At 42.2% G+C, this 26,232-nt stretch overlaps 1 protein-coding gene across 1 annotated transcript in view; it reads left to right on the forward strand.

The window, feature by feature from the left end:
- HS6ST2 (heparan sulfate 6-O-sulfotransferase 2) overlaps positions 1-25,855 on the forward strand; it is a 255,216-nt gene extending 229,361 nt beyond the window's left edge. The window contains exon 2 of the mRNA XM_038415051.2: positions 24,057-25,855. Coding sequence (XP_038270979.1) covers positions 24,057-24,756 — 700 coding nt within the window. The 3' untranslated portion in view covers positions 24,757-25,855. The remainder of the gene's footprint in view (positions 1-24,056) is intronic.
- The last annotated feature ends 377 nt before the right edge of the window (positions 25,856-26,232 follow it).

The raw sequence follows: 26,232 nt of genomic DNA on the forward strand, positions 1-26,232 counted from the left end.
TTTAAACCGTATTGATTAAGTTTTTTACAGTTGGGTGCCTTTGTCTCAATAGGGGAGATGCAAGTCACCATCCCTACGGCTGGTGCAGGGATGAACTGGGGTCTTAGTCTTCCTGGACTTCTTCACCCCTGCTGTTCTTGACCCCCAGGCATCTGCAGTGGAGACTCTTGATAGTGCCGAATAGGTGTTAGTTTTGTGGTGTTTAAAGGATGCAATAGCTGAACTCACTTTCACTTGTGACCTAAATCATTATTTGAACTTTAACGCTAAGGATCAGTTACTGATACAGGAGCAGTCTAAAATCCATATCCATTCCGTGTGTCATCGGTGGTGTCTTTGCGGCATGCAGGTGCTTTCACGAGCATTCCCAGAATACCAGGAAGTATTTTCTGTTTACTTTAGAATCTATACTTCCCATGCACGATCTAGAGCTTTTCCTGCACTTCGGCTGAATAAGATATCTTCTTACAAGCAGATTTCCTCCCCCCGTCCCCCCATGTTTAATCTTATTTTTATGCAAGATGAAAGCTTTATTTTCTCCCTTTTTATAAGCCTGCTGCATCATGGTAAATGGATCAAATTCAGCTAGAAAAAATGGCACGTCTTTGCAAAATGAATGCGATGAAAGCACAGTAGAGAAGGAATGTGGGTGTGTCCTGGCTCTTGGATGGGTTGCAAAGGCGTATTTCCTTTAATTGAAATAAAAGCTCATGCAGGTTGGACTTTACATAGCAAATATATAGAGGAAGTTTTATTAGAAACACAGTTTACCATTCTATGCAAATTAAATGCAATTAGGTTAAGTGGGTGGGTAGTTGAAATTTTCTAAAATCCTGGCTTGGCAGGAGGTGTTTAAAGCTCACAGCTTCATAGTGTATTGCTATGCAATAGCAATCAATACCCAGTCGAGATTAAAGATGATGGTTCTAAGGAGAACGCTGGGATTCTTCAAAATTACCAGCAAGTGAAACATGTTTTGGACAGTTTTAAGATTTGGATCCTGTTTTGTAATGAGATGCATGTAAGGGCAGCAGATCCATGCTCCTGTGCTAAGAAACCCTATTGAAATATTCAGCATGAGCATCTCATTGCAGGATCAGGGCCTTAGTATTGCCAGCAGGAATGCTTTACAAAATGCAGGATGGCATTTTAAATATGCTAATTGTCTGTGATAAAATTCCAACTTTGTTCCCTGGAGGAGAGAAGCGAGTTTAAATCATTAGCACCGCAACCCTCAGTGATGATTACAAAAATATTTGCAAGTGATTTAATCTGTATAGTTTAAGTGCCCGGTTTTAATGTTATTGCCCTGATTAAGTTTCCTTAGCTAATATATGTTCTGTTTCCAATTCAGTTAAATGAGAATACCCTTCCATTACTTGATATCACCAAAGAGCTTTGGTGGAAAAGGGCTAAACTTGGCTCTTTCAATTGATACAGACTTCTTCATTATGTAATCTTGCTTAAATTAAAATTGCAGTAGGCTGCTGCTGTAAATATTTTGTCCATAGCTCAGTCCATTTTTCAGCATCAGGCTGAGAATGTATTAGCTTTAATTACTAATGTCAAGATATTTTTAATCATTGTTTTTTTCCGATGACAACATTTTAGAGATTTGATAAACAGATTCTTGTAGATTTGCATATGTGCAGTAACTAAGTTACGCAAAATATACATCGCCTCTGTTCATGATTCTTTGTATAGCAGCAACACGTACTCGATCTGGCTTTTAAAAACATTCTTTTGATCAATTTGTGTCTATTTTTTTGACAGCAGGAAGGATTAATGTTATTGCCTCCTGAGTGAGTTGGTTTGGGAAGATGGAGTTCTCTGTGCAAATGATTTGAAAATAAATTAATATCGATATTACACTTTCTAACTCAAGCCAAACTTTCTTCTTTCATATATTATTAAAGAGAATTGATTTAGTTCTGGAATAGAAACAAAGGATTTAATAAATATCTACCTTGACAAAATTCTGAGTAGTGCAAAGTGTAACAATTTTTAGGTTAACGTATATGGTCAGTTTCTTAACTACAGTATTGCCAGAATGGTGATTGTTGGAGTTTTTTAATATCCATACCATTTTATTTTTGTTAAAGAGTTGAGTAAATGGATATGAGGCGGTTACGAGTGCTCAGGAAATGGGCTAGCACACAGTTCATAAATTCATATTCACATAATCATTTTTAAAAGAGATTTGGGTAGCAAGCTGACATCAGAGAAGTTTACATGTTCTTGCTTCTTGTCCAGGTTGGCAACAAAATTTATGTTGCACTAGACAGCTTTCAAAAAACTTAGAAACTTTATATATATTTATATTGTGCATTCCAGTTGAACAATATGTGGCTATAATAATCATTTTGTTTGACTTCATCCTAGTGCAGTTGCCCTGTACTATCTTGTTAGCTAGTTAACTGTTCATCGGCCTGAAGAAACCCTACACTTAATAGGAATATATACAGGTGCAGAAAGGAAGGCCCAATCTAATATTACTTTATTCCATTTTAATGGCACTGAGCATGCTGTTATATTCAACCACGTGCCTTCTACTTGAAAACTAAGGGGCAAACCAGCTAATTTGTTGGACCATTGATTGTATTAAATTATTAGTGTATTTTCCTCTGGCCACTACACAATAACAAGCTTTGCATGACACATTTGAGACAGAGCTAAAATGAAGATTTTTTAAAAACTTAATATGTGTGTTTTGGGGTCTTTTTTACAAAAAGAATCTGCAGTTTGTAGAGTATAATATCTATTTCCACATAGTTATTCTGGCTCCAGAGGTAGAATGCAAATGCTGACCTTGGCATAGCATTTGTGTTTTACAGATTACTGTAATTTCCTGAATGTCAAAACTCCAAATTTTTCTACTAAGCAAACTTTTCAGTGACAAACCGGATTGCCTTCATAATATATCACTCTGTGCAGGAGAAATGAAATCTTTATGTACTGGATTATGAATCAATGAGGCATTAGGATTCTTGGAAGGGTGAGTAGACTCTGGAAGATGAAAAACTGCCACAGTTCCATCACTGTAAACCAGTTTATGGAGTGTAGGCTTTGGAAACCTACATCTTGCATGCCACCCAGTTATACGGTACAAGTTGAAAACAATTCCTGCAGCTGCATTTAAATGAGGTAAATATCCTCTGATTTATAGCAAGGTCCATGGCTGTTCCCTGGCTCTTTTGCAGTAACCTAACGGCATTTTCCTTTCTGGTTTAGGAGAAGTAGTGTGCTTTTTAATAAATCTGTAAAAGGGAGTGTTATTTAGAGGGTAGATATTATCCAGATTTTGGTACTAATCCTGAGAGATGCTGCATGCATGCAGCTGCCATTGAAATCAATGGAATTTTAGGATATTCTTAAACTGTGAACTCTAGGGATAGGAATTCTCTTTTTGTATGTTTGTACAGTGCCTAGCGCAATGGAGTAGAAAATATGTCCACTTGTCAGCACTACAGTAATACAAAAATCATTGGTATCTTGCAGGGCTCGGGCCTTAATTTCCAAAAGCCGTATTTACCCTCATTTACTCCCAGACACGCCGACTAGTGTCTTTGGGGCTGCTCAGGTGTAACTAAGGGCACATTTGCCCCCAAATTCTTTGCATAGGGATACTCACAATTGGAAAATTTCTTCTCTACAGAAGAAAGATTTTGAAAAGCTCAGTGGTACCTCACTGAGGAAAAAATCCTGTGTTATCAGCACGAACTGTTAGGGTGACCAGATAGCAAGTGTGACAAATTGGGACTCGCATAGTGGGGTAATAGGTGCCTGTATGAGAGAAATCTTTGAATACTGGAACTGTCCCTATAAAATAGGGACATCTGGTGACTTAACTATAATTCTCGGTATGTCAAGAAGGAAGCATAATATTCTATTCTATATAGGTTCATCTGCCTGCTTCTTTTATTGCTTGGGGTTTAACTCCCAGGTCTGATTGCCTGTGACACTTAGATCTACATGTACAGTGAAATTAGGTTATCTTGTACCGTGGAGGTTAGCGGCACCATTTTTCCAGTTGGAACTGGAAACCTTCCAGCCTTCCCCAGGATTCCCGAATCAGGGATTGGGTTCAGCTCTGAATTTGCAGATTCCCAAACAGAAGCTCGTATTTTTGTCACCAAAGAAAAAAGAAATGCAGCTGATGTTGCTGAATCAGTTATGTGCAAGGGGATCCCTGGATAACTTAGTAATTCACACAGTGGTTGAAGCAATACCACTCTTGTCAGTCTGCGGGGCAAATCTTACTGACGCACGCCGAGTGGTGGAGATGCTTGCACAATTTAACTCTCGCTTGGAAAAAATTAAACTTGAACACGCATAATTTGAAAAACACACACACACACACACACACACACACACACACACACACACACTTTGAAAACTAAACCCAACCTTCTATTGTGTCCTGACTCAGTCCTCCATTTCTAGCAAATCTTTCCTGTCCAGTAATTTGACTGCAGATGATGAGCTAGTATAATGGCTGCTTTTGCAAAAATATCTCACTCCTTTTTATGGGCTCTTCTGGCCATTGAATATGTATTCTTTCCCCCACCGCCAATGAAACAGGTCACTGTCAGATGGTAGCATGCGCCCCACCCCCAGGTGCATTTGTGGTCTCCAGTAACAGTGTGATTCATTGGATGTTAATAGAAGAAAAAACTAATGCTTACTTGGAGGAAGTTTGAATTTACATTTGCTAAAGTCTTTCATTTGCAGCTCTGAAATTTACTTCTCTCTTTTCTTAATGGAGCCTCATTCCGAACTGCAGCTTGGCTATGAATCGCCTGTGCCCTACTCGGAGCAAAAGTAAAGAAATATAGTGTATGTGCGGCATGGTTTCACAGAATTCTACAGAAAATACCAATATTTCATCTTTTTCTTAGAATCTTTATGCTCGACCTTGCAAGTAGTAGGCAAGGTGAGCAGTGTCACTCTGACACCGTGAATTTCCACTGGGCATAGTATGTTAGACAGGAGTGTATTAATTATGAACTGCAGAAACAGAACAGAAATGGGCTTCGACTGTATTTTTAAGAGCTGCTCCTGCAATAACTTGCCCACAATCAGACACCCAGTTCAGCCTAATTTTGATTTGAGGAATGAAATGGATCCTGCAGCTGAATTTAATTTAAATGCTACAGTTATAGTATCCTCTAATTTGTGGATAATCATGTTTTACCTTAAATCTGTGGGGTCGATGTGCCGTTTTCTGAAAGTGTGTTACTAGATCATTTCTGTATTAAAAAACAAACTTCCGGGCTGCTTCCAGGAACTTTTAAAACAGGATTTTTTTTCCGTTTTCAGCATTTGTAAAAAAAGCCAGTGTGAAGAGATACTGTGGGCTGATGAGGGCTGGGCAGGAGGTTGTTTTACAGTATTTGGGCCTGTTTCTGGTCCCCTTTACACCACCTGATTTACACACATATAACTGAGATCAGGAACAGGCCTCTTGTTCTTTAAGGCTGCCATTCCTGTAAACCAGTCATACATTGCTGGTTGTGCACCATTCAGCAATTAAAATACCACTCTTCTAACACCACAGGGAGCGGTCGTCAGGAGGTCTGTGGGGATATCTCTCGCTGGCAGTCTTAGTATGCTCTACTCTCCGCCACATCAGACCCCCGGCGAAAGAGCCTCAATAATAATCTGTTCTCACAGAGCAGCTGAGACCCTGTCCCTCAGCTCTAGAGCTGCTGCTGTGCTCTGCCATAGATGTCATTAGAACCGGGTCCTCCCAGCCTCTGTCTCCAGCAGGACAAAGAGACAGGTCGGAAGTTGCAAGTATAGTCTTCAAGAATGGTACTTACCCTTTTATTTGAAATGCCGTCTGGATAATGAATATACAGGGCCTTGCCATAACTGTAACATGTTGGAGGGAAATGTGGTAATATGGACTCTTGTTCCCAGTATAGTGTAAACCACCTAGTTAACTCCTCAGGCCAAGACCCTGCAAACTATAGTGCATAGCCCTGTCAGCAAATAGTATTCCCATTTTAGAAGGTGTGAAACTGAGGCAGATTAGTTATGACTTGCCCAGGGAAATGCAAATGAATCTGTAGGGATTAGCACGCGAGAATCCCATGTTCAGTCCTTTTAATTGTGTCTCTGGGTGATAAAGTTTTGGTGAACTTATTTTTTAAATGAACATTACTTCCCACTTTCGGTAATATCCAAACAGGTGCCTTCCTCTAACTGTAAGGCATCGGGGGTGTTTCTCTTTGAGGAATAATTTACAGCATTAACAAATCAAATTCTCTGTGGGTCACTGTCGACAGGAATTAATCTCACCTATTGGGAGGGACACACTGTAGGCTGCTTGTGTGATATAATTGAGTTTTACATCTCATTGGCACGTGGTAAGAATGATTGATTGATGTGGGAAATGTGCACTATTGTTGGTCTCAATTGCCTGTTTACATCAGGGTTACATTCTTGGGAACTGAGGGACAGGAATAGTTTTTAATCTGAGCTTTTAGCTTTAATGTCACATCCTGATATTTCCTAGCACAGGTTTAGAAAGCCAGTAACAGAGTAGGTAATATTTTCTGTTAGAATTTGTTGCTATTAGAATAGGTACATCCACATTCCTGACCTTTTCCATTTTCTTCACAGCTTTGCTATAAACTAGGCAAAAAGGAAATCCTTCATTAAATACACCTAACTGCGTTTTAGGGAGATAGTGTGAAGAAATCTGCAAGCAAAAAAGCTGATGATTTAGTGTTGAAGTAATTGTATGTGGTAAACAAAACAGAACGTGATTCAGTGCTGCTTATAAACAAGGCTGTCGTCATGTTGATTCGGTCAGTTGGAGTATTTGTCTTTTAGAGCTATGCAAGGCAAAAACGTACTATCCTAAGACTATCAAGTCAACTGATTTTTATTATTATTATTACTATTATAACTGAACCATAAGTATGTTCATTCAGATGCATGAGCTGTCAGAGGACAGGGCGAAAACATTTTAAGAGACGCCTGATCCTTGAAATACTAGATTTTGGCTGATTATGCCCTATCTAGGGTAGCGTTTCTGATGCCAAGTCATCAAACATCTGATTTTTCTCACTCAGCTAAATCTTAGACTCCTGGCTCTCTCTAATTCCCATTCCTAGATCCCCAAAGCCCCACTTTAATTTCAGCCTCATGTCTCAGGAATTCTGAATCCCTGCCGGGGATTCTGTTGCCTGGCTGTGTTGGGAAGGGTCTGTAGTTCTGTCTTTCTGTCAATCAGTCCCTCTCTACTTCACCACCCATCCTTCAAGGAGCAAGAACATTAAAAACTTCAAAAAGAACATTCAAAACTTCTTTAGTGTCTGTGGCAGTAACTCAGTCTCAGGGTATGTCTGTACTACTCGCCGGATTGGCAGGCAGCAATCGATCCAGCGGGGGTCCATTTATCGCGTCTAGTCTAGATGTGGTAAGTTCACCCCCGAGCGCTCTCCTATCGACTCCTGTACTCCACCACCGTGAGAGGTGTAGGTGGAGTCGACAGGGGAGCAGCAGCCGTCAGTAGTGAAGATGCCACGGTGAGTAGGTCTAAGTACGTCGACTTCAGCTACGTTATTCACATAGCTGAAGTTGCGTAACTTAGATCGATCTCCCCCTTCCCCCCCCCCAGTGTACACCAGGCCTTAGAAATTGGCCAATTAACGCATTGTGAAGCCTGCGGTCTTAATTGCTCGAGGAAAAGCTCCCAAGACAGGAAACGTCTGTATAGCCAGACCCTCGTCTAAACTGCTATTTGAAAAGGCTACAGTTTATTATACAAAACCCACCAATGCTAGTGAGGCTTGCCACTGTTAAAATCTTGATCCAAGTACATTTAAATATCAATTTCCAGCTCAGGCTAGAGGACTGGACAGCCTTAAGCTAGCCCCAAGATTAATACCGTCCCTACGTGGTTCCTGGTGGTAATACCACAGAGAAGTTTCTTAAGCTGTTTATCAAAGGCTGCTGATTTTCCCCATCCTAATTGGACCACTGGGCAATTCTAGCTGAATTCCCCATTCCTGAAAGGATCGTTTTAGTTACGTAAAGAGCTCTGTCCCTCTGGCACATGGTCCCCTGTGCCTGAGAACATCTTCCACAGAAGTTTTTAATAAATCACCTCTTCCCACCAGTACAGCCCCGCTCCTACTCCTGCATGCATGCCGAGAACAATATGCATGTGCTCCAGGTGGCCTCAGCTGCCACATCTGTGACCTTTAATTGGTCCAACTCTTCAGGACAAGGATCATGTTGTCTTTTAGATTCGTGATGCGCCCAACACAGTTGGGTCTTGTTCCTGACCAGAGCCTTTGGGCACTAACTTAATGAAAATAAGAACTCCTAATACTCCTGAGCTGTATAACTGCTCCTCTCCCACTCTCTACCTAGGCACAGAAGCTCCATGTGGGTCAGGCAGGACTGATATGGGCAGTCCATGGGAATAAGATACTCGTCCCTCCGACCCATCCTAATATTCTGCATGACATTGTGTGACTCGCTTCCTCTTCTCCACTTGCTACCTTGCTCTTGTTTCAGCCCTCTGAGGCATGATAGACACTGCTGTCGAGCAGATGGCAGATAAAGGCAAGAGAGTCTCTTTGCTGATATCCTGATTGCTGACACCATGCCTTTCCTGCCCATGGTTTGAACCCTGTGCCCATTTGCCTGCCACTAGCTCTGGGGCTTGCTTGCCTGTCTGCTGAGAGCTCCAAACAATTCTCAGATCTTCTCAAATGCTTGGCTCTCCACTCTCCAGACTAGCAAGAAGGTGCAATCCAAGCTAAAAGTGTGGAAAGTCCTGCAGCTGTGATGCTCCACCCTGGGGATTTCCTTCGCCGATGGGGGGTCCCTGCCAGAGAATATTCCCCAAACTGCATCTTCTCCCTGACATGAGCTATTCTGTTTCTTATCGTCTGTGATTTCCCCCTCACTCCTCCCACATATTTGAGGATGGGTGGAATTAACCATTTGGTGCAGGGGGACACAGTTTTTATTTTCTCTGGTGTTTCTTTATCTCCCTTGTCTTCCTGACCTGCTGTATTCGCAGCGTAACCAGCAGGGCAATGACTGCACTCACCAAAGGGCTGGGTCTGGAAAAAGCTGTGGCAACATCCACAAAACGGAGAAGACAGCTTTGTTAGTTTGTACCGAAACCCCACTTCAGTCCAGTGAAAAGAAAAAGGCTGGAGAACAGGCCTGTGGCCCACCAGACTGTAATTTGCCATTTAGGTGCTTTAACTTCTTTTCCAATAACCCCTGGGGAAGGGTGGCTAGCTCCCCACACACCAATACTGAGTTGGATGGCTGTAACCGTTAGTGGATGTTTAGCTCTCAGCTTCGGTCTCCGAACTTCTTAGCTCCATCAGGCGAGGCTCAGGTTTCCAAGCTGAAAGGCCTTGCATCCTTTATCGGATGGCAGCTGACACCGGATGATGACCTCTAGTCTTTCTTTACCTCAAAGAGCTATTAAGTAGCACAGCAGCCCTCTCTCCTTTGTCAGGGATCAATACTCTTCTGCGCTGGCACCGACAGGACTTTTGACCTGATGGGGCTTAAATGCACAGAGCCAAATTCAGCTGTGGTTTAATCCTGTAGACCTCATTAGCGTATACTGCAAAGCCAAGCCAGCGGTTTCTGCACAGGGTTTTGTTTAGAGCACTCCCTATAAAGATAGGGCTAAATCCTACCCTGCAGCTTCGTGAAAGCCAACAGTGTTGTTTCTGCTTACCCTGGAGCTGAATTTGATGGAGTCTCTCAGAAGGTCTCTTCCTTCCAATGGAAGAGAAGCTGTTGGGGTGTCAGGAGCACTAAACCTTGCCCAGACATTATACTATGCCAATAAATTGGGCCATAACCCTTTCTCTCCAGCATCCAGATGCTAATACTCACTCTTATGTCACAAAATCAGGCAATTCCAGCACAGATGAGCAGTGTCTTAAGTCTGTGGAATTCAGATTAATTCCCTTAAGCAAAGTAATGAGCTGCTCAGTCCCAATTCAGCAATGCTTAAGCCCATCCCTACTTAGCAAAGCACGTAAGCCCAAAGTGAAGTTCCACAGCAGTGAACAGGGGATAAGACCATGCTTTGCTGAAGAGGGATGGGCTCCTGGATCAGGGCCCTGGAGATTATAGTGAGTAGTAACTTGTCATTTTCTGTGTAGTGTTTTGAGTCCCATCTGCTGTTCAAGAGGCTGCGCTCATTAGCTTTAGCTAGGAATGTAATCACTTAGGGGTTTATTCCACACACACACACTTTCAGATTTGCAAACTCCTTCCATTTCTATTTGTGTATTTATTTAAAAAGTTTAGCAAAAATACAAATTCTTTCAAACTGTAAATTAAGAGGATTCTGAGTCAGCTCTGGCCTTCTCTTCCCCCCACCCACCACCTCGATTCCATCTCTCTGGACCGAGATGGAGCAGGAGGATGTAGACGGAATCTGTGACCATAGACTCTTCTTTCAGAAAGCAGCAGATTGGTTTAATCTCAACAAATCTCTTAGGGAAATGTGTCCTTTTGAGTTTTTCTTCGTTTGTTTTTTAAAATATCGTACCCGGGAGATAGTGGGGCTTTTCCAGTTTTCCTGTGAGATAATCATTATTCAAGTAGCAATCTTTTCACTGCCGAAGGTCGGCCATTGCACCGACAGCCAGCACTGTCTTTGCTCTTTTGTTCTTCTATCTCCTTCTCGGACAAAGAAGTCTGCTCGTGGCTTACACTGTCCTCACATGCAGGCATGAGTCCCCTCATTCCTCTGCATTGGTTCAAAGCTGCTGGCACCAGGCAAGGTCTGCATAGCAGAGAAAGGAGCTGCATGCTCTCAGACAGCAGGAGCTGCATGGCTGAGTCCCGTCCAACTCTTTAAAATATTATTAGTAATATATATCTGGGGCTCAGAGTGTGACAGTGCAGAAACACAAATGGTGAATGCTTTGCTAGCATCACGGGAGGACTGCGCACCGCGTCTCCTTTTTGTTAAGACTCTGCATACCGACATCCTGGGTTTTGCCTCCAACCTGAGTTTGAGAAGTCTTTGTCATTTAACCCCCAGGCGGGATTGACAGCTCTGGAGATGGCAGTTATCTGTTTATCCACAGCATGGATACAGCATCTGTTTAGAGAGTCCGCTTCCTTATACCGTTTAGCCTGCGTTCGCCACAGTGGCTTGGTTTGATTTGACTAGGCCCTCTCGCCGTGAGAGAGACTTCAAGTCTTCAGGTCCATGCAGCATAAAATTATTAGGTGATTTCCCCTGGAAAAAATCCTCACCATTAATCTGCCTGGGTCACTTGTCCTGTGTCTTAGACATCACATTGTTTTCCTTGAGTTTGTCCAACTTTATCTCTGTGGCAGACAGGAAGCAGTGGCCAGCGTCTATGTGGCGACTGTGGGAATGGTCGATTTTTCTGCCCCCAGAGCACTCCTTCACAGCAGCAGCTACAGAATGGCCCATCTCCCATAGGGACCGACAGCCGGTGCCTCTCTGGGAATCCCCCGCTGTGAGCACTCACCTAGCGGTGACTCTGGAGCCTCTCTTTTCCCAGTTAGTACAGAGAATGGGCCAGATCCTCAGCTGGGGTAAATCGGTGTCGCGCCATTCTCTTCAATGCTGCTGGACACTAGCTGAAGGTATGTCCCATTGTCTTCTACCAGGTGAGAGAACAAACACACAGCTGCTGCCCTGTGAGGCAGTAGGGATGGCATAAGGCTTTACGTGACACCATACAATGGTCCTGTCCTGCCTTGTCCGAGTGACCGTCCTATGCCCATGGCCCTCTGTGCATCTGCAAAGCACACCACGGCCACCCTCTACCAGCCTGTGACCCCACCCCCACTCAGGCAGTGATGTCCCCCCACCACACACAAACACAAACTGCATCTGCTTTTTGGCTTCTCGTGCAGCCTCTGGTTGCCCCAGCCGGTAAGAGAGGGGCTGTAAAGCAGGATTTCCCAACCAGGAGAGAGCAGTTAGATTTGCTGGTTCTGGACTAGAATAGGAATGTAGACAGGGAATCATGGCCGGTGCTGTGTCAGGTCTGGGGCTCCTGCTAAGGCCTTGTGGGCCCTGGTAGGCTCAGGCTGCCACAGCAATCTCTTTGTCTAAGAGGTTTGAGGGGGATTGCATTTACTAGGCTGTCCCATTTAAACCAGTGTCTGCAAGGCTCTGAAGTGCTGCTGGGAGACACAAGTGAATCACAGCCCTGCAGAGTTCAGAGCCACGTTTCTCTTCTCAGCCACACTGGTGTAAATCCAAAGCACTGGGCTGGTCCCAACAGTGAAGTAAATAAAGCTGATGTTTCTCAACAAACACAAAATGAGAGCTGTTGTATAATGGGGCAGAAGCTCTCAAGCGAGGGTGGCTCTGACCCAAGTGGAGTTGCGCCAGATTTCCAGCCGTGTTGCTGAGTGCACGGGTCAACAGGTCTTTATTTTTCTTTATCTTTTTCCAGGACTCCGGTAAAACTTTTTGGTTTAACGACAGCAGTGGGTCTTCGGCCTGCCGCTCTCTCTCTGCTATTGAAGGCTGGTACAGTGTACCTGCTGCGATCACTGTTTCTACTAGCTCCTTGCAGGCAAGATTCTTGAGGTGTGGCCAGCAGCTTATCAGCCGGCTTCAGAAGTCTTTGAGTAGTTGCACAGTAGGGCCAGGGAGACCTGGCTTGTCATGGCCAGGTGGTGGCGAGTCACAAGGGCAACAGAGATAAGGTGAAGATTGAGAGGAAATAAGAGCTGGCTTAGAACTTTCACCCGAAACTAAAGCTGAACTCCTAACATTTTCAATAAATTTTACTGTGCATCTTAACAAGCTAGCTGTGCTTCCTGCTCCATCCATCAGTGGAAGGATCCAAATACCAAGAGAGGTCATTTGTGCCATCTTTCCAGCCAGCACAGAGCTATTTATGACTGTGTTTATTTCTTTATATTGTGGTAGCATGTCAAGGTTGCTAGCTTTATGTGCACTGCACAAATGTGAAATAAGACAGACACTGTCCCGAAGAACTAACATTGCACAAGAGTTTGTTCATCATGCGATTTCCAACCCTGTGTTGCAGACTCCAGCAGTCTGAATAAGTATCCAGACTAATGCATGTTGATCTGAACTCAGCCTCCAAATCTGTGGTGGGTCCGTCTGTGATAAGATGTAGTGTGTGAACAATTCACTGACTCAAGAAAATGAACTGGCTTAACCTTGAAATAATGCGATAAGCAGAGCAGTTGGATGCTGAATTGGCTCTCTCTACACTATTAAACCATTCTCTCACACACACACATACCCCACTTTACTCAAGGTAGAATGCACACAGGAAGTTTTCAAGAGCTTATGAATGTCAAACCCATCTCTTGGTACTTGATAGCTTCAGGGTCAGCCTTGTTCCTAGGCTGCCTGTGAGCTTCTTTTGTTCTTTGTTTCATACTCATCCAAGCATCATTGAGAGTAAGGATCTGTGCTTTGCCTGCACGTACATCATTGCAGCTCAAAGTTTGGGCAGGAGCTCGGTGCTCTTGTCGAGATTAGCAGAAGGAACCAGCTGTTGCGTACAGTACTAAAAATAATTTCAAAGCACTGACACATCTTACTAGTTATAGCAGATCATTCTCAGACACCAAGGTCAAATCCATCTCTGGTACAGGGATGGAGTGAAAAGGTTTAACTTCTACAAAAAGAGCTTGTGGCTAACCCAGTAACAATATATTTTCTTTTTGCAGTAAAGTTTTTACATGCAAACTAGGATTTCAAAAAAATCTGCAAAATACTTGAGATTGGGTCCAGTTGCTATTTAACAAAGTGACCTTCCATGCCCATGTCTTCAATGGATGATGCAACTGGGAAATCCAGGCTTAGAAAAGAGAGTGCATGCAGGACCATATGTAAGAGAAAAACTAGGTAGAGATAAGCAAGAAACTGGAGAGAGATGTGCATAGTGCAGCTTAGGCCAAAATACCATTCCATCTGAACAAACATTTGGAGTTCCCTTCTGCAGTCAGATAACCCTCACGTTTCCTGACTCTACAGGTGTTCAATAAAACTCTCAACACCTCAGGTTCCACATTTCAATCCTTATGTTTGGACATATTTCCCCATAATGAATTTAATGTTTACTGTTTTTTTTTATTTAGACTTTGTGACTTACAATAATGATATTAGCTAACATTAAATACATCTGTTGTTCCTCAAACAAGGCATTTTCATGTGATAGGAAGATACTGTTAGCAAAAAAATCCCGAAAAATCTGTTGACTTAATTTTACAGAAAAACTAAACAAAAGAAAATTACTAACATTTTTAATTGTAAATGTTATCAATCTTTTTGTTGATCAAAAATGGTTTTGATAAAATATAATTCACAACCATTTTCAAAGCCTACAAAATGGAAGCAACTTAGAGTTTGAAATTTTTCCACCATTAAAAAAAAAAATTTTTTTTGGCCAACCCTATAGAGTTTATAAGCATGACTGTGCATTATCAGTAGGCTTGGGAGGGTTGGTTTTTATCAATAAATGCCAGTAAACATTAATACCGTATCCACACAAACAGCTTAAAAAATATTTCCATCAGTGATAACAGAAATTTACAAAGAAGCAAAGAAAGAAAAATGCTGCTTGAGAACTTCTTAGAGTTTGATTTAAGGCTATTGACTTCATACATTTTGACATTTGATATTGACAATTCGTGTTTTGGATCTCAATATCTACTGTCGTTAAATAATTAGTTTGACCCCACCCATCCGCCACTGTCAGCTGGCTCCCCCATTAATTTCCTGAACAGTGAAAATTCAAATAGATAATCATTGGGAAAAGGGGCTTAAAATAAACATTAATATTGTCCATCAAAATTATAACAAAATTAAAATTGAATTCTTCCACGCCTATCATCACTCAGATACATGGAAATGGCCAATTTTGGGGGGAATGGCAGATGGGAAAGTTTCTTGCCAGCCAGGAGAGGAATAGGAAGTTCTCCAAAGTAACCAGCCATAAGATGGTGCAGCCTTATGATCACCTAGCCAGGCAGGTGATGTGACAGGATCCCCAGGGTGCAACCTGGACTGTGGGACTGCTGAGTCCTCCAGAACCCACCAGCCTGGGTTTTGTCAATCCTCGCACTGTGATTCTGATGTCAATCTACAAACCTCTGACAGGCACTGCACTTACACAGCCATCCACAGGCTGTGTTCCCTCTAAGCTGCGTGGTCAGGTGTCCACCCAGGAGTGATTCAAGAGCTGTGCACTTGATTAGCAGAGCGCGCACATCCTGCAGCGTGTGTTCAGGTGCCCCTCCCCATGCTGCTTTGCAGCCATGTTTCTCCTGCAGCTGCTCCCAGGACCCGCCTGCTGGTTGTGGAGAGTGGGGGGAGGGGAAAGATGTGATGATGTCAGGATGTCCCTCTTCCCCTGCCCCCCATCTCCACAGAGCAGGGGAGAGGGGACAGCCTGGCTCAGGACTCGGACCAGGAGAGAACTGCTGGGTCTGAGGTTTGAACCAGCCTTCTGGGTGAGTGCCTTAAAGAAACAGCGCACAGTCTCTGAGACTTCCCCAGGAGCCAGCACACACTGTCTCTGTCTCTCTCTCCCCCTCCTGTCTGCCCATGTACCCCATCTCTGCAGAGCTGGGGAGGGGAGACAGGGCCCAGGACAGAGCAGGAGAGCTTTGTGAGTGCCTTAAAGAGATAGCGTACGGCATCTCTCAAACTTCCCCAACAGCTAGCACATGTGCACGCACACACACTGTGTGTGTCTCTCTCTCACGCACACACACAGAGTCTCTGCGTCGCATATACTTTGTCTCTTTCACACTCACCTCCCAACACATATTTGTATTGTTGTTGTAGTTACTTCTTGGTACTTCCTGCAATGCACGTATATTCTCTGTGATGTTATTCTTTCACAGTGTGTTATTTTAGTTTTTTGACTGCATTTTATACTTTTTATTTCTCTTACACTTAAATTTAATTCTTTGAGTAATGAGTTCTAAAATGCCTAACCTGTCCTGGCTGGAGTAATTATCCCTATGATAATATCCCTATAATATATATTATATCTAGGTTTTTTGTTTCTTCTGGTGGCGCACATCCGCACATAACTTGGTGCACATAACAAAATTTATGCCTCACATGGCTGGAAAAAATTAGAGGGAACATTGGAGAGGAGGCTACTAGCCTTTGTAAACTGAGCTGAGATTTCTCAAGGACTTCAGCCAAAACGCATTGTTTTAGGTAAAATATAAAACAGGTTTATTAACTACAGAAAGAGAGATGTTAAGTGTTTATAAGTGGCAGGAGTAGAGATCAAAGTTGGTTACTTAAGAAATAAAAATAAATTTGCAGCCTAAGTCTACAAACTGAGCAGAATTTGAATCAAGCAGTCTCTCACCCTGACAGATGGTACATGCCAGGTAACAGTTCCTCAGTATACAGGCTGGGACTACCTTCCAGCCTGGGACCACCCTTCCCCAGTTCAAAGTCTTTATCCTCCAGTTGTTCCTCCAGGTGTTGGCCTCTCCTCCACCCCCCCACCTCCCAAGTGATGATGTCACTTCCCCTTTCATATTTTCATCCAGCTTGCTAGAAAGATCCCTGCTGTGACATGGGGGTTAGGCAGGGGTGAAAGTAACTGAGGATCGTTACTGGTACGGGCCGGGACCGTTCCGGCCCCCGGAAGGGGCGGGGCTGGGGGGTCAGCATCCCCCAGCCAGCCCTTCCAGGCCACCTGTCCTGCGCGGCCCGTGTTGATTTAAAGGGCCTGGGGCCCAGAACCCTTTTAAATCGCCGGCCCCAGGGCAGCTGCTCCCTTTACCCCCCCCCCGCCTGTTGGCAACCGGGGGTGGAGGGCAAAAGGAGCAGGGACGTTAAAGCTCTGCCGTGGCAGCGCTTTAATGTGGGCTGGGTATGGGCCGGTGCGGGTTCTTACTGGTACGCCGTACCAGCTCTCTTTCACCCCTGGGGTTAGGCAGCCCCCATTGGTCAGACAGTCTCCATTGCCTGTGTGCTCTCTCTGAGAAGTCTCTGGGATGGCCATGGGGAAAGTGGATTCCCTTTAATGGCCCATCAGCACATGTCTGGCGGGTCCTTTGTTGCAATTGAAAGATTTGCTGTTGGTGCCTCTCAACTTCACAGCCTTATTTCAGCAACACGCATTCATGATGTTACATATAATGATAGTACATTCAATCCAACGGGTTATTATTGTTGAGCAGATCAAGACTTACAGAATGATACCTCACAAGGTATACTTTGTACAAAACATTGTAATCCTATCACAGTAGTGAATATGGGGGTTCCACGGTGCTCATGTGAGGTACACAGTGTCATAGGTGGCTTCTAGAGAAAAGTCCCCCCCATCATTGAAAAGGGCAATATGATTGGTTGGCTACACTTTGGGTGTGTGATTTGAGGACTAACTTCATTCTTGCTGCAACTCATTAATGTATTTGATTATATTCAGTGACACCAAAAATTAGCAAAACTGTTTTCTTCTGTGCTGCTGTAAGGACTTTGGTTAAGTTTTGGAGGTATTAACTATTTCAGAGAAATGACATTGTGACTGAGGCTTCTAGAACTTACTATACTTTAAACAGGTGAAAGCCTGCCAAAGAATAGTGGTACTAACTGCATAACGCCAAAATCTTCCTCCCGCTCTGCTTCAGAAATCAGATGCTGTTTTGCTCTCCCTATCGTCTTTTGCTTTACTTTGCTTCTGTAAAATTTTATTTTTATCCCTATTTTAAAATGTATATTTTAAATGAGAAGAGAATATCGTGGCTCGGCTTTTTTCCTGGGCTTCTAATATGCTTACTCTGCATTAAGACTCTTTTTCGATCCAGCCACAGAAAATTGCCTGTAAAACAATGACACCTAGTGGTTTTTCTTCTGAAAGAAACAATGCGAAATAAGGGTTTATCTGTTGTTTATCAAGTGGTACCGTTAGAATCTAAGGAGCAAATTAATATCCCACACGCTGATAGCGGCAAGGATGACAGTAGGAACGATGACAACATTATAGTACTGTTGTGGTGATGGAAAAAAATGAACATCTGTAATGAGGCAGGGATTGGAGAGTTATGGAGTGATTGCTCCTATTGATTCAGCTCTTAAGGAACAGAATTCCATGACATTAAAGCTTGTTTACTAAGATAACTCCTTCATTTCCTTAAACGGATCACCTTGAAAATGTCACTCTGATGTCATTACTGACCACCATGTACCAAACACTATTGAAAGAATGTGCAGACACTTCTGTGGCCGGGGGGCAGTTATGGGCATAAATTGCTGAAAGTGAAAAATGTTGTTTAGCTTGGTGTATTTTAGTTGGCAATCCATAGCATTTTCTTAACACTCTATATTACTTGAATTTAGAATATGGATTCAGTATGTAAAAAAGCTGAAATGCCCATATATTTTTACTATTAATCTGTTGTTTGCAGTGGTGTTATAGTCTGTCAGTCCCAGGATATTAGGGAGAAAAGGTGGGTGAGGTAATATCTTTTATTGGACCAACTTCTGTTTGTGAAAGAGACACACTTTCGAGCTACACAGAGCCCTTCTTCATGCTAAACACTGTTCAGAAGAAGAGCCCTGAGTAGCTTAGATGCTTGTCTCTTTCATCAACAGAAGTTGGTCCAATAAAAGATATTAACTCATCTACATTGTCTCTCTACTAAAGTATGACATTCCATTTTTACCGAAAGATGCTTTATAATATTTATATATTTTCTCTCTCTCATATCCCAGAACATCTTTCCAGACACAGGAAGTGCCATTCATTCTTGTCTATGCTTGTTCCTCCATTAAGCCCAGCTTGGCCATGTCCCTGCATATGGTGTCCTACCACCTAGTCAATTGTTGACTTCTAGGTTGGACTGACCTTGGTTGTGCTTGCATTATTTTCTTTGGCATCCCATCATCTGTTTGTCTTCTGCAGTGTCTTCACCATCAAAATCTTTTCAATTGTAGCCAATCCCATGCCCTGATTTCACATTCTATACTCCTAACTTTTTCATTTGTCTTAAAATTGTTCCACTTTACACCTACCATCTTTCGAAGAACTGTCTTCTCTACTGCCTCCAGTCTTCTGATGTCTGTTTCATTTAATGTAGCTGCTTCCAGATCATAGAGTAATACTGTTAATAGATTGGTGTGATAAATTTTCACTTTGGTACTAAATGTAATGTTTTCATCAGGCCATAATTTCATCAATTTCTGTGGAGCACTTGTAGCTAAGGGACATCTCCTTTTATATTTGTCCTTGATGGAACTGTTGGCACGGATCAAGCTTCCCAGATACATATAAGATTCTATTTGTTCTATGGATTCACCACTGCTACATTTCAACACTTCATCTATTATCCCTTTTCCAAGATGCAACCACTTCATCATCTTGGCATTTATTGTAAGTCTAAGTTGAATACACCAATTTTCCAAGGTAGCAAAGAGTATCCTCATCCTCATTAATTCCAGTGGGACTGCCAGATGTATGATGTCACCTGCGTCAACTAAGGAGCTTAACTCTTGATCATCCAATGTCATGGCCTCCAACTAGTCTAACATTCTTAATGTCTGGCTTAAGAACATGATAAAAAGCGGTGGTGAGTCCATGTCCTCAAACTTTGACTTGAACCAGTTGCTACATTTTCCACCAATTCTTATGGTGCTGCAGGAGTCATTGCAGTTATCTTATCTGGAACTCCGTATGCTTTTGCTACTTTCCATAAAGATTCCTGCCAAAACAAGTCAACTGTCTTTGTGAAGTCAATGAAAACAGCCAACATCTTTGTCATAAATATAAAGGGAAGTGTAACCACCTTTCTGTATACAGTGCTATAAAATCCCTCCTGGCCAGAGGCAAAACCCTTTCACCTGTAAAGGGTTAAGAAGCTAAGGTAACCTCGCTGGCACCTGACCCAAAATGACCAATGACGGGACAAGATTCTTTCAAATCTGGAGGGGGGGGGTGGAACAAAGGGTTCTGTCTGTCTGTGTGATGTTTTTGCCAGGAACATATCAGGAATGCAGCCTTACAACTCCTGTTAAGTTAGTAAGTAATCTAGCTAGAAAATGCATTTGATTTTCTTTGTTTAATGGCTGGTAAAATAAGCTGTGCTGGAGGGAATGTATATTCCTGTTTTTGTGTCTTTTTGTAATTTAAGGTTTTGCCTAGAGGGATTCTCTATGTTTTGAATCTGATTACCCTGTAAGGTATTTATCATCCTGATTTTACAGAGGTGATTCTTTTACCTTTTCTTTAATTAAAATTCTTCTTTTAAGAACCTGATTGATTTTTCATTGTTCTTAAGATCCAAGGGTTTGGGTCTGTGTTCACCTGTACCAATTGGTGAGGATTATTATCAAGCCTTCCCCACGAAAGGGGGTGTAGGGCTTGGGGTGGATATTTTGGGGGAAGACGTCTCCAAGTGGTCTCTTTCCCTCATGTTCTTTGTTTAACACGCTTGGTGGTGGCAGCATACTGTTCAAGGACAAGGCAAAGCTTGTACCTTGGGGAAGTTTTTAACCTAAGCTGGTAAGAATAAGCTTAGGGGGTCTTTCATGCAGGTCCCCACATCTGTACCCTAGAGTTCAGAGTGGGGAAGGAACCTTGACAATCTTTAATCCCCATTCTGACTTTTTTTCCCCTCAACTGTCAGAGTGGTGAATATCTGATCAGTACAACTTTGCCCTTGTCTGAAGCTGCCTACTACTGCCTCTAAACTGGCCTTAATTAATTAATTAGTTGACAGTTTATTTGTTGACATGATTTTTCCTGGTACTGCTGATAAGCTTATACCTCTAACTATTCAGATCGGCAGTATGTCCTGTCTTCAAGATTGGTACAATATTGTCTCTGGCGAGTCAGCTGGTACCTTCTTGTATTTTTTTTTCTAATACTTGCTGACTTTTAGCAGCTTAGCTGGTATATTGTCCATTCCTGCAGCTTTTCCATTTTTAACTGTTTTATTTACATATATAAATAAACACTTTTCAGTAAACATGTCATATTTTATAGTAATGTGTGTCTAGATGTACATGCATGTATATATGCGGTATTAGTATTTTTATAACTTTGGGGTTCTCTGATTTAATAGTAGAACCCACTGTTGAGGATTCCCCACACCCATTGCCTGCTGTGCCATGCATAGATCATCCTTCAGGCTATATGACTCCCTCTTGAGCCATCACTCCCACCCCTAACTCAGCCAGAGAGAATGACTGCAGAGTAACACATGGTATTCCTTACCCCCATGGTTGGTGCTCCAACCCATGTCAGACATTGCACTGACTACAGTGCCATTGGACCAGCTCCCTAATTATTCATTGATTTGGCTTTAGAAAAAGCTTAGTCTGAAGATCACTAGGCAGTCTTACCTTCTACCCATTTCACACCGAGGCCCATTGGAGATGCCCTTTCCAACAAGCATTCCTGCTGCTGGGGAACTCTTGTGGACATGCCCCTGGGTGAAGTGCTGCAGACCAGAAACCCTGGAAATTGTTCAGTACATACAGGCTGCATGATTGTGTTGCCCTTCTTCCTTTGCTCATTTGTCCCCCTGGTTTATGCAAATAAAAAGCAAAAGACATAAAACAGAATAAATGTTTGACGGGAAGGACACCATCCGTTAAGTAAAAGAAGATTATTTACCTTGGCTGCAACCCAGATTGAATCAGAGCTTGCTACTGGAGTCTTTACGCAACCCCTCGTGTGCTATGCAGTGCGCACCATGTTAGTATATGAAAAGGGCCCTAGTGTTAGTGCTAGCAGGGCTCTGGACATGGGGTCACTATGCCACCTGCCCTGCTGTTCCCCTTTGTGTCTCTGTTATAAAGCACAGCTGATCTTCCTCTGCTATTCTCGCTGACATCTCGGTACATATGTTTACACTGTGCGTAGCTTGTCCCTGAAGTTCCACAGCTTGAATCCCGCTCTGTGCACTTCCTTGAGGTCAATGCCACATCCATCATGAGCGAACTAGAAAAATCTCTCTTCCCACTCTGAGGTAAAGTGCACTGTAGATCAAGTCTCTTGTAAATTCAGCCAGTAGCACTTTTTGCGGCTGCTGCCTGCTCTTTCCCTCTCTTTGCTCCGTTCTTTTTTGTACTTCACAAAATATATGGTTAAGCAGGAGCTGGTGCTTCTTATGCATGATTTTTTTCTCTGCATATTCATTACGATGTTGCTCGTGACAGAAACCAGTGCTCCAGCCAGAAATCCTCTTGCTATACAATCAGATTGTAATGCATCATTTAACTTCCTGCTGTTTACTTATCTCTCCTGTTTGCTTTTTGTGTACTGGTATCAGACGCACAAAAAATAAAGCTGGGGTTGTGCAATGACTCATCTATTGAAGTCCTGATTGTTGGCTCATTTCACTTCAGTTAGATTAAGGGCTGGTGAGAACACACCTGCTTGTCTTGACTGAGGAAAGGAGCCAGGTTGTTTCTCCTTAGGGGTCTCCTCTTTTAATGAAAGATTCATACTATTGGGCTCTCAGGGTTCGTTGGGAAATGTAGTCCAAGGCAGCATCTTGTGGACTATAACTTACAGTATCAGAAGATTCGACAGACAAGGTAGGTGAGGTTATATCTTTCATTGGACCAATTTCTGTTGGTGAGAGAGACACGCTTTCGAGCTACAAAGGGCTCTTCTTTCACTCTGTGTGCTTTGAAAGCTTGTCTCTCTCTCATCAACAGAAGTAGGTCCGATAAAAGATCTAACCTCACTCACCTTGTCTTTCTAATGTCCTGGGACCAACACAGCTACAACTGCCCTGCATAGTACCAGAAGAGGTCACTGTTGTACAAGGAACACGTTTATTTGAATTGAAAATATGTGGTGTATTATATCCGATGAAGTGAGCTGTAGCTCACGAAAGCTTATGCTCTAATAAATTTGTTAGTCTCTAAGGTGCCACAAGTACTCCTTTTCTTTTTGCGAATACAGACTAACATGGCTGCTACTCTGAAACAGATATATAGTTACTTGAGTTGAATGAATGACCAGCACTCAGCCAGAGTAAATGAGAGTGAGAGCACTCATCAAAGAAAGAAGTAAATTACTAAAAACTAAAACTTAGTTTAACCTTCTCCCCAAGTTGCATGTTTTAATGATCCCAAACACATTTTCACTTGTGCAAACACTGCAAAGTAAGGCACTGAATATTGCATTTTGCTTGTGATATGCACGGTGCCAGATTCTGTATGGGGACCTCAGGTGATCCTGTTAATCCATGAGATTCCATAATGGGGATTGGTCATGCACAGGCAGCATGAGGCCTTTTAGAGATTAGGGAAGCATTTTTTTCTCCAGGACTGAACGAAGATGATTTGTGCTGAGGGTCTGGCCAGTTCTTACTTAGTTCTGGTAGCTCCCCAATGCCTCTGAAACTGACTAATATAACCATGTTAAGTCCGGTCAGCATTAGGAGCAGTTGAGAGCTCTGGGAGGCATGCCGGAGAATGGTTCCTGTAGCTCTGTGCATAAGGGAAGTACACCTGCTGCTACACCCCTTCCTGGAGTACAGCACATTGGTATATTGGTAAACATTGGAGTACAGATGGGCTTCCATCTTGAATTGACAGGGTGGTGGAAAACTCCAGGGTCACCAGAGTCTGGCCTACACTAAGGCTCCCACCAATGATAGCACCAGTGGCAATTTTTTGGTAACGTTCTCTAGCGTGGATACAGGCATAGTAAAGAGTGTCCTTCCAGATCAGGGAAAAGGCACATTTTTGTATGTGTCAGTGGACAATGAAAAGGAATTTAGTTTCTGGGCTATAAAGCACTGTTAGTAAAGTCAAAATAAATTATATTTTCAGTTTATACTTTGCCTGTAAATGCAAATCTCACAGTAAGCAGGGAGATTAGGTGCAGAGAAGAACTGCCCTATAGTTGTTATATTCCCATCAGGGATTTAGGTACATTATATTGCAAAACACTTTTCACTAGAGTTTCTAAAGCGTATTAACTAAGCTTATCCAAAATCCATAGATTGTGACTACTAAAGCAATGTATGCCAGAGATCTACCTGGTGTTAAACACACTTTGCCTTTTCTTTTCTTCCCTTCCCAGGAACTTTTACTATATTACTATCCTGCGCGACCCTGTATCCCGATATTTGAGTGAATGGAGACATGTCCAGAGAGGAGCGACGTGGAAGGCTTCCTTACATGTGTGTGATGGAAGATCTCCAACTACTGAAGAGTTACCCAGTTGTTACACAGGGGACGACTGGTCAGGCTGTTCCCTTAAAGAATTTATGGATTGTCCGTACAATCTAGCCAATAATCGGCAGGTCCGCATGCTGTCTGACCTGAGCTTGGTTGGATGTTACAACTTGTCTGTCATGCCAGAGGAGCAAAGAAACAAGGTTCTTCTAGACAGTGCAAAAGAGAACCTAAAACGTATGGCTTTCTTTGGCCTTACGGAGTTTCAAAGGAAGACTCAGTATCTGTTTGAAAAAACTTTTAACATGAACTTCATCGCGCCATTCACACAGTATAATAGCACAAGGGCCTCTAGTGTGGAAATAGATGAGCAGACTCAAAAACACATTGAGACCCTCAATTTTTTAGACATGGAGTTGTATGATTATGCAAAAGACCTTTTTTTGCAAAGGTATCAGTACATGCGACAGAAAGAGCACCAAGAAGCTCGACGGAAGCGCCAAGAGCAACGGAAGATCCTGAAGGCAAAACAAGCCCACAATAAAGAACAGAGTGATGATAATTCAACTACTGATTACATAGGGAATGTGGAACGGTGGCGATAATGGGGACTGAAATCTTTTAAGTTAGGCTAGTTGAATACCATAAACACAAACCATACAACTCCTAGACGACAATGTTAGCCCAAACAAATTACGCTTCTTAAATATTTGAAGCAAAAGAGGATAAAATGTTGCCTTTGTAGTTGCCTTTGCATTAAATGTTGTACTGTACGTGGAAAACTTAACCTTACTGTGTAATTAAATTGTCCTTTTTAGGTTTGTTGGATTATTTATGAAACACAAAAGCCAGGTAGGCTCTCCAGAAATTGTTGCTTGGACATTGAAAAAAAAAATCCCTAAATTAGTTCTGAGTATCAAATGGGGTGTTGGGAATGTGATGCAATGCACTGTTAAACCTGCCTCAGAAGCAAATTGATTTTCTAGTAATGAGCGTTTAACACATGCACGCAATAAAGCATCTCTGCAAAACCTTTCCTCTTTGATTTTTTAAAAAAATTGTATTATGTATTTCTAAGGCCCCCAACTGCTTGTGGTATTTACCAAATTACAAGACAGTGAAACAAACAATAAAGGTATAGAGGAAAAAATTGACTCATTTTGCATATAATATTGGCTTTAAAAAAATAAAAGTAATTTGTCTAGTTATATAAATATTTACTATTTTAAACTTTTTCTACCTACTGGTAAGAGTTTTAAGCTTGGTCTGTCTCACATTAAAAAAGCAACACTACACTTTTCTTAACTGAACGTCAATATTAAGGACACTATTTTCAGAATTTTTCAGGACAGTATAATTTTAAACATTCTGGAAAAATTATGTCACATCTTCATGTTTCATAAAGTCTTCTCAAAATTATACTCTTATAATAGTAACCAGTTTTAACAGTTTTTCTTATACATTAGAATACATGTTGCATTTACCAAATGCTGAATATTTGGTGATTTAAGTAAGACAGGAGAGTCTTTCTAAGAAATTATCTTGTGAATGTTTGTATAGTGTCTGTCTAAAACAAAAAAAACCCATCTCTAGTCCTGGCAACATTTTTCAAATAATTGCTTTGGTTATTCGTGACCAATTAGAGGTGAAGTAGATTTACACTTGAATTGTGATTTGCTTTTGGTAAATCCTTACTGCGGAATGTAAAAATCAGACTCTTTTAATGCTTTCGAGCCCTTTTTAGTGCTGACAGATTGTAGACAATTATAAGAGATTGCAACAAATATGAGTAAATAGCCATAGTTATACAGTAAAAGAAAGTTGTCTGGTAAAATGGGAGAGTACCTAACCCAAGAAAGAGTATTACTGAGGCTCTGGATTTAGAGATCATTCTGAAAGTACTCCTGTCATCCAGTTTCATCCGGAGCAGATCTAGAGGATGCCTTCTGCTGGCAATAGCAAAATGATAAAGATCATTTAACTTGAAAGCAACAGGGTGATAACGTGAGGAGTAAGGACAAGAAATGTGATTTGATCGTACAAATCTCTATGCAAAACAACTGTAAAGATTCCAGTTATAA

This window comes from Dermochelys coriacea, chromosome 9 (assembly GCF_009764565.3).
Source record: "Dermochelys coriacea isolate rDerCor1 chromosome 9, rDerCor1.pri.v4, whole genome shotgun sequence".
Classification (NCBI taxonomy): domain Eukaryota; kingdom Metazoa; phylum Chordata; order Testudines; family Dermochelyidae; genus Dermochelys; species Dermochelys coriacea.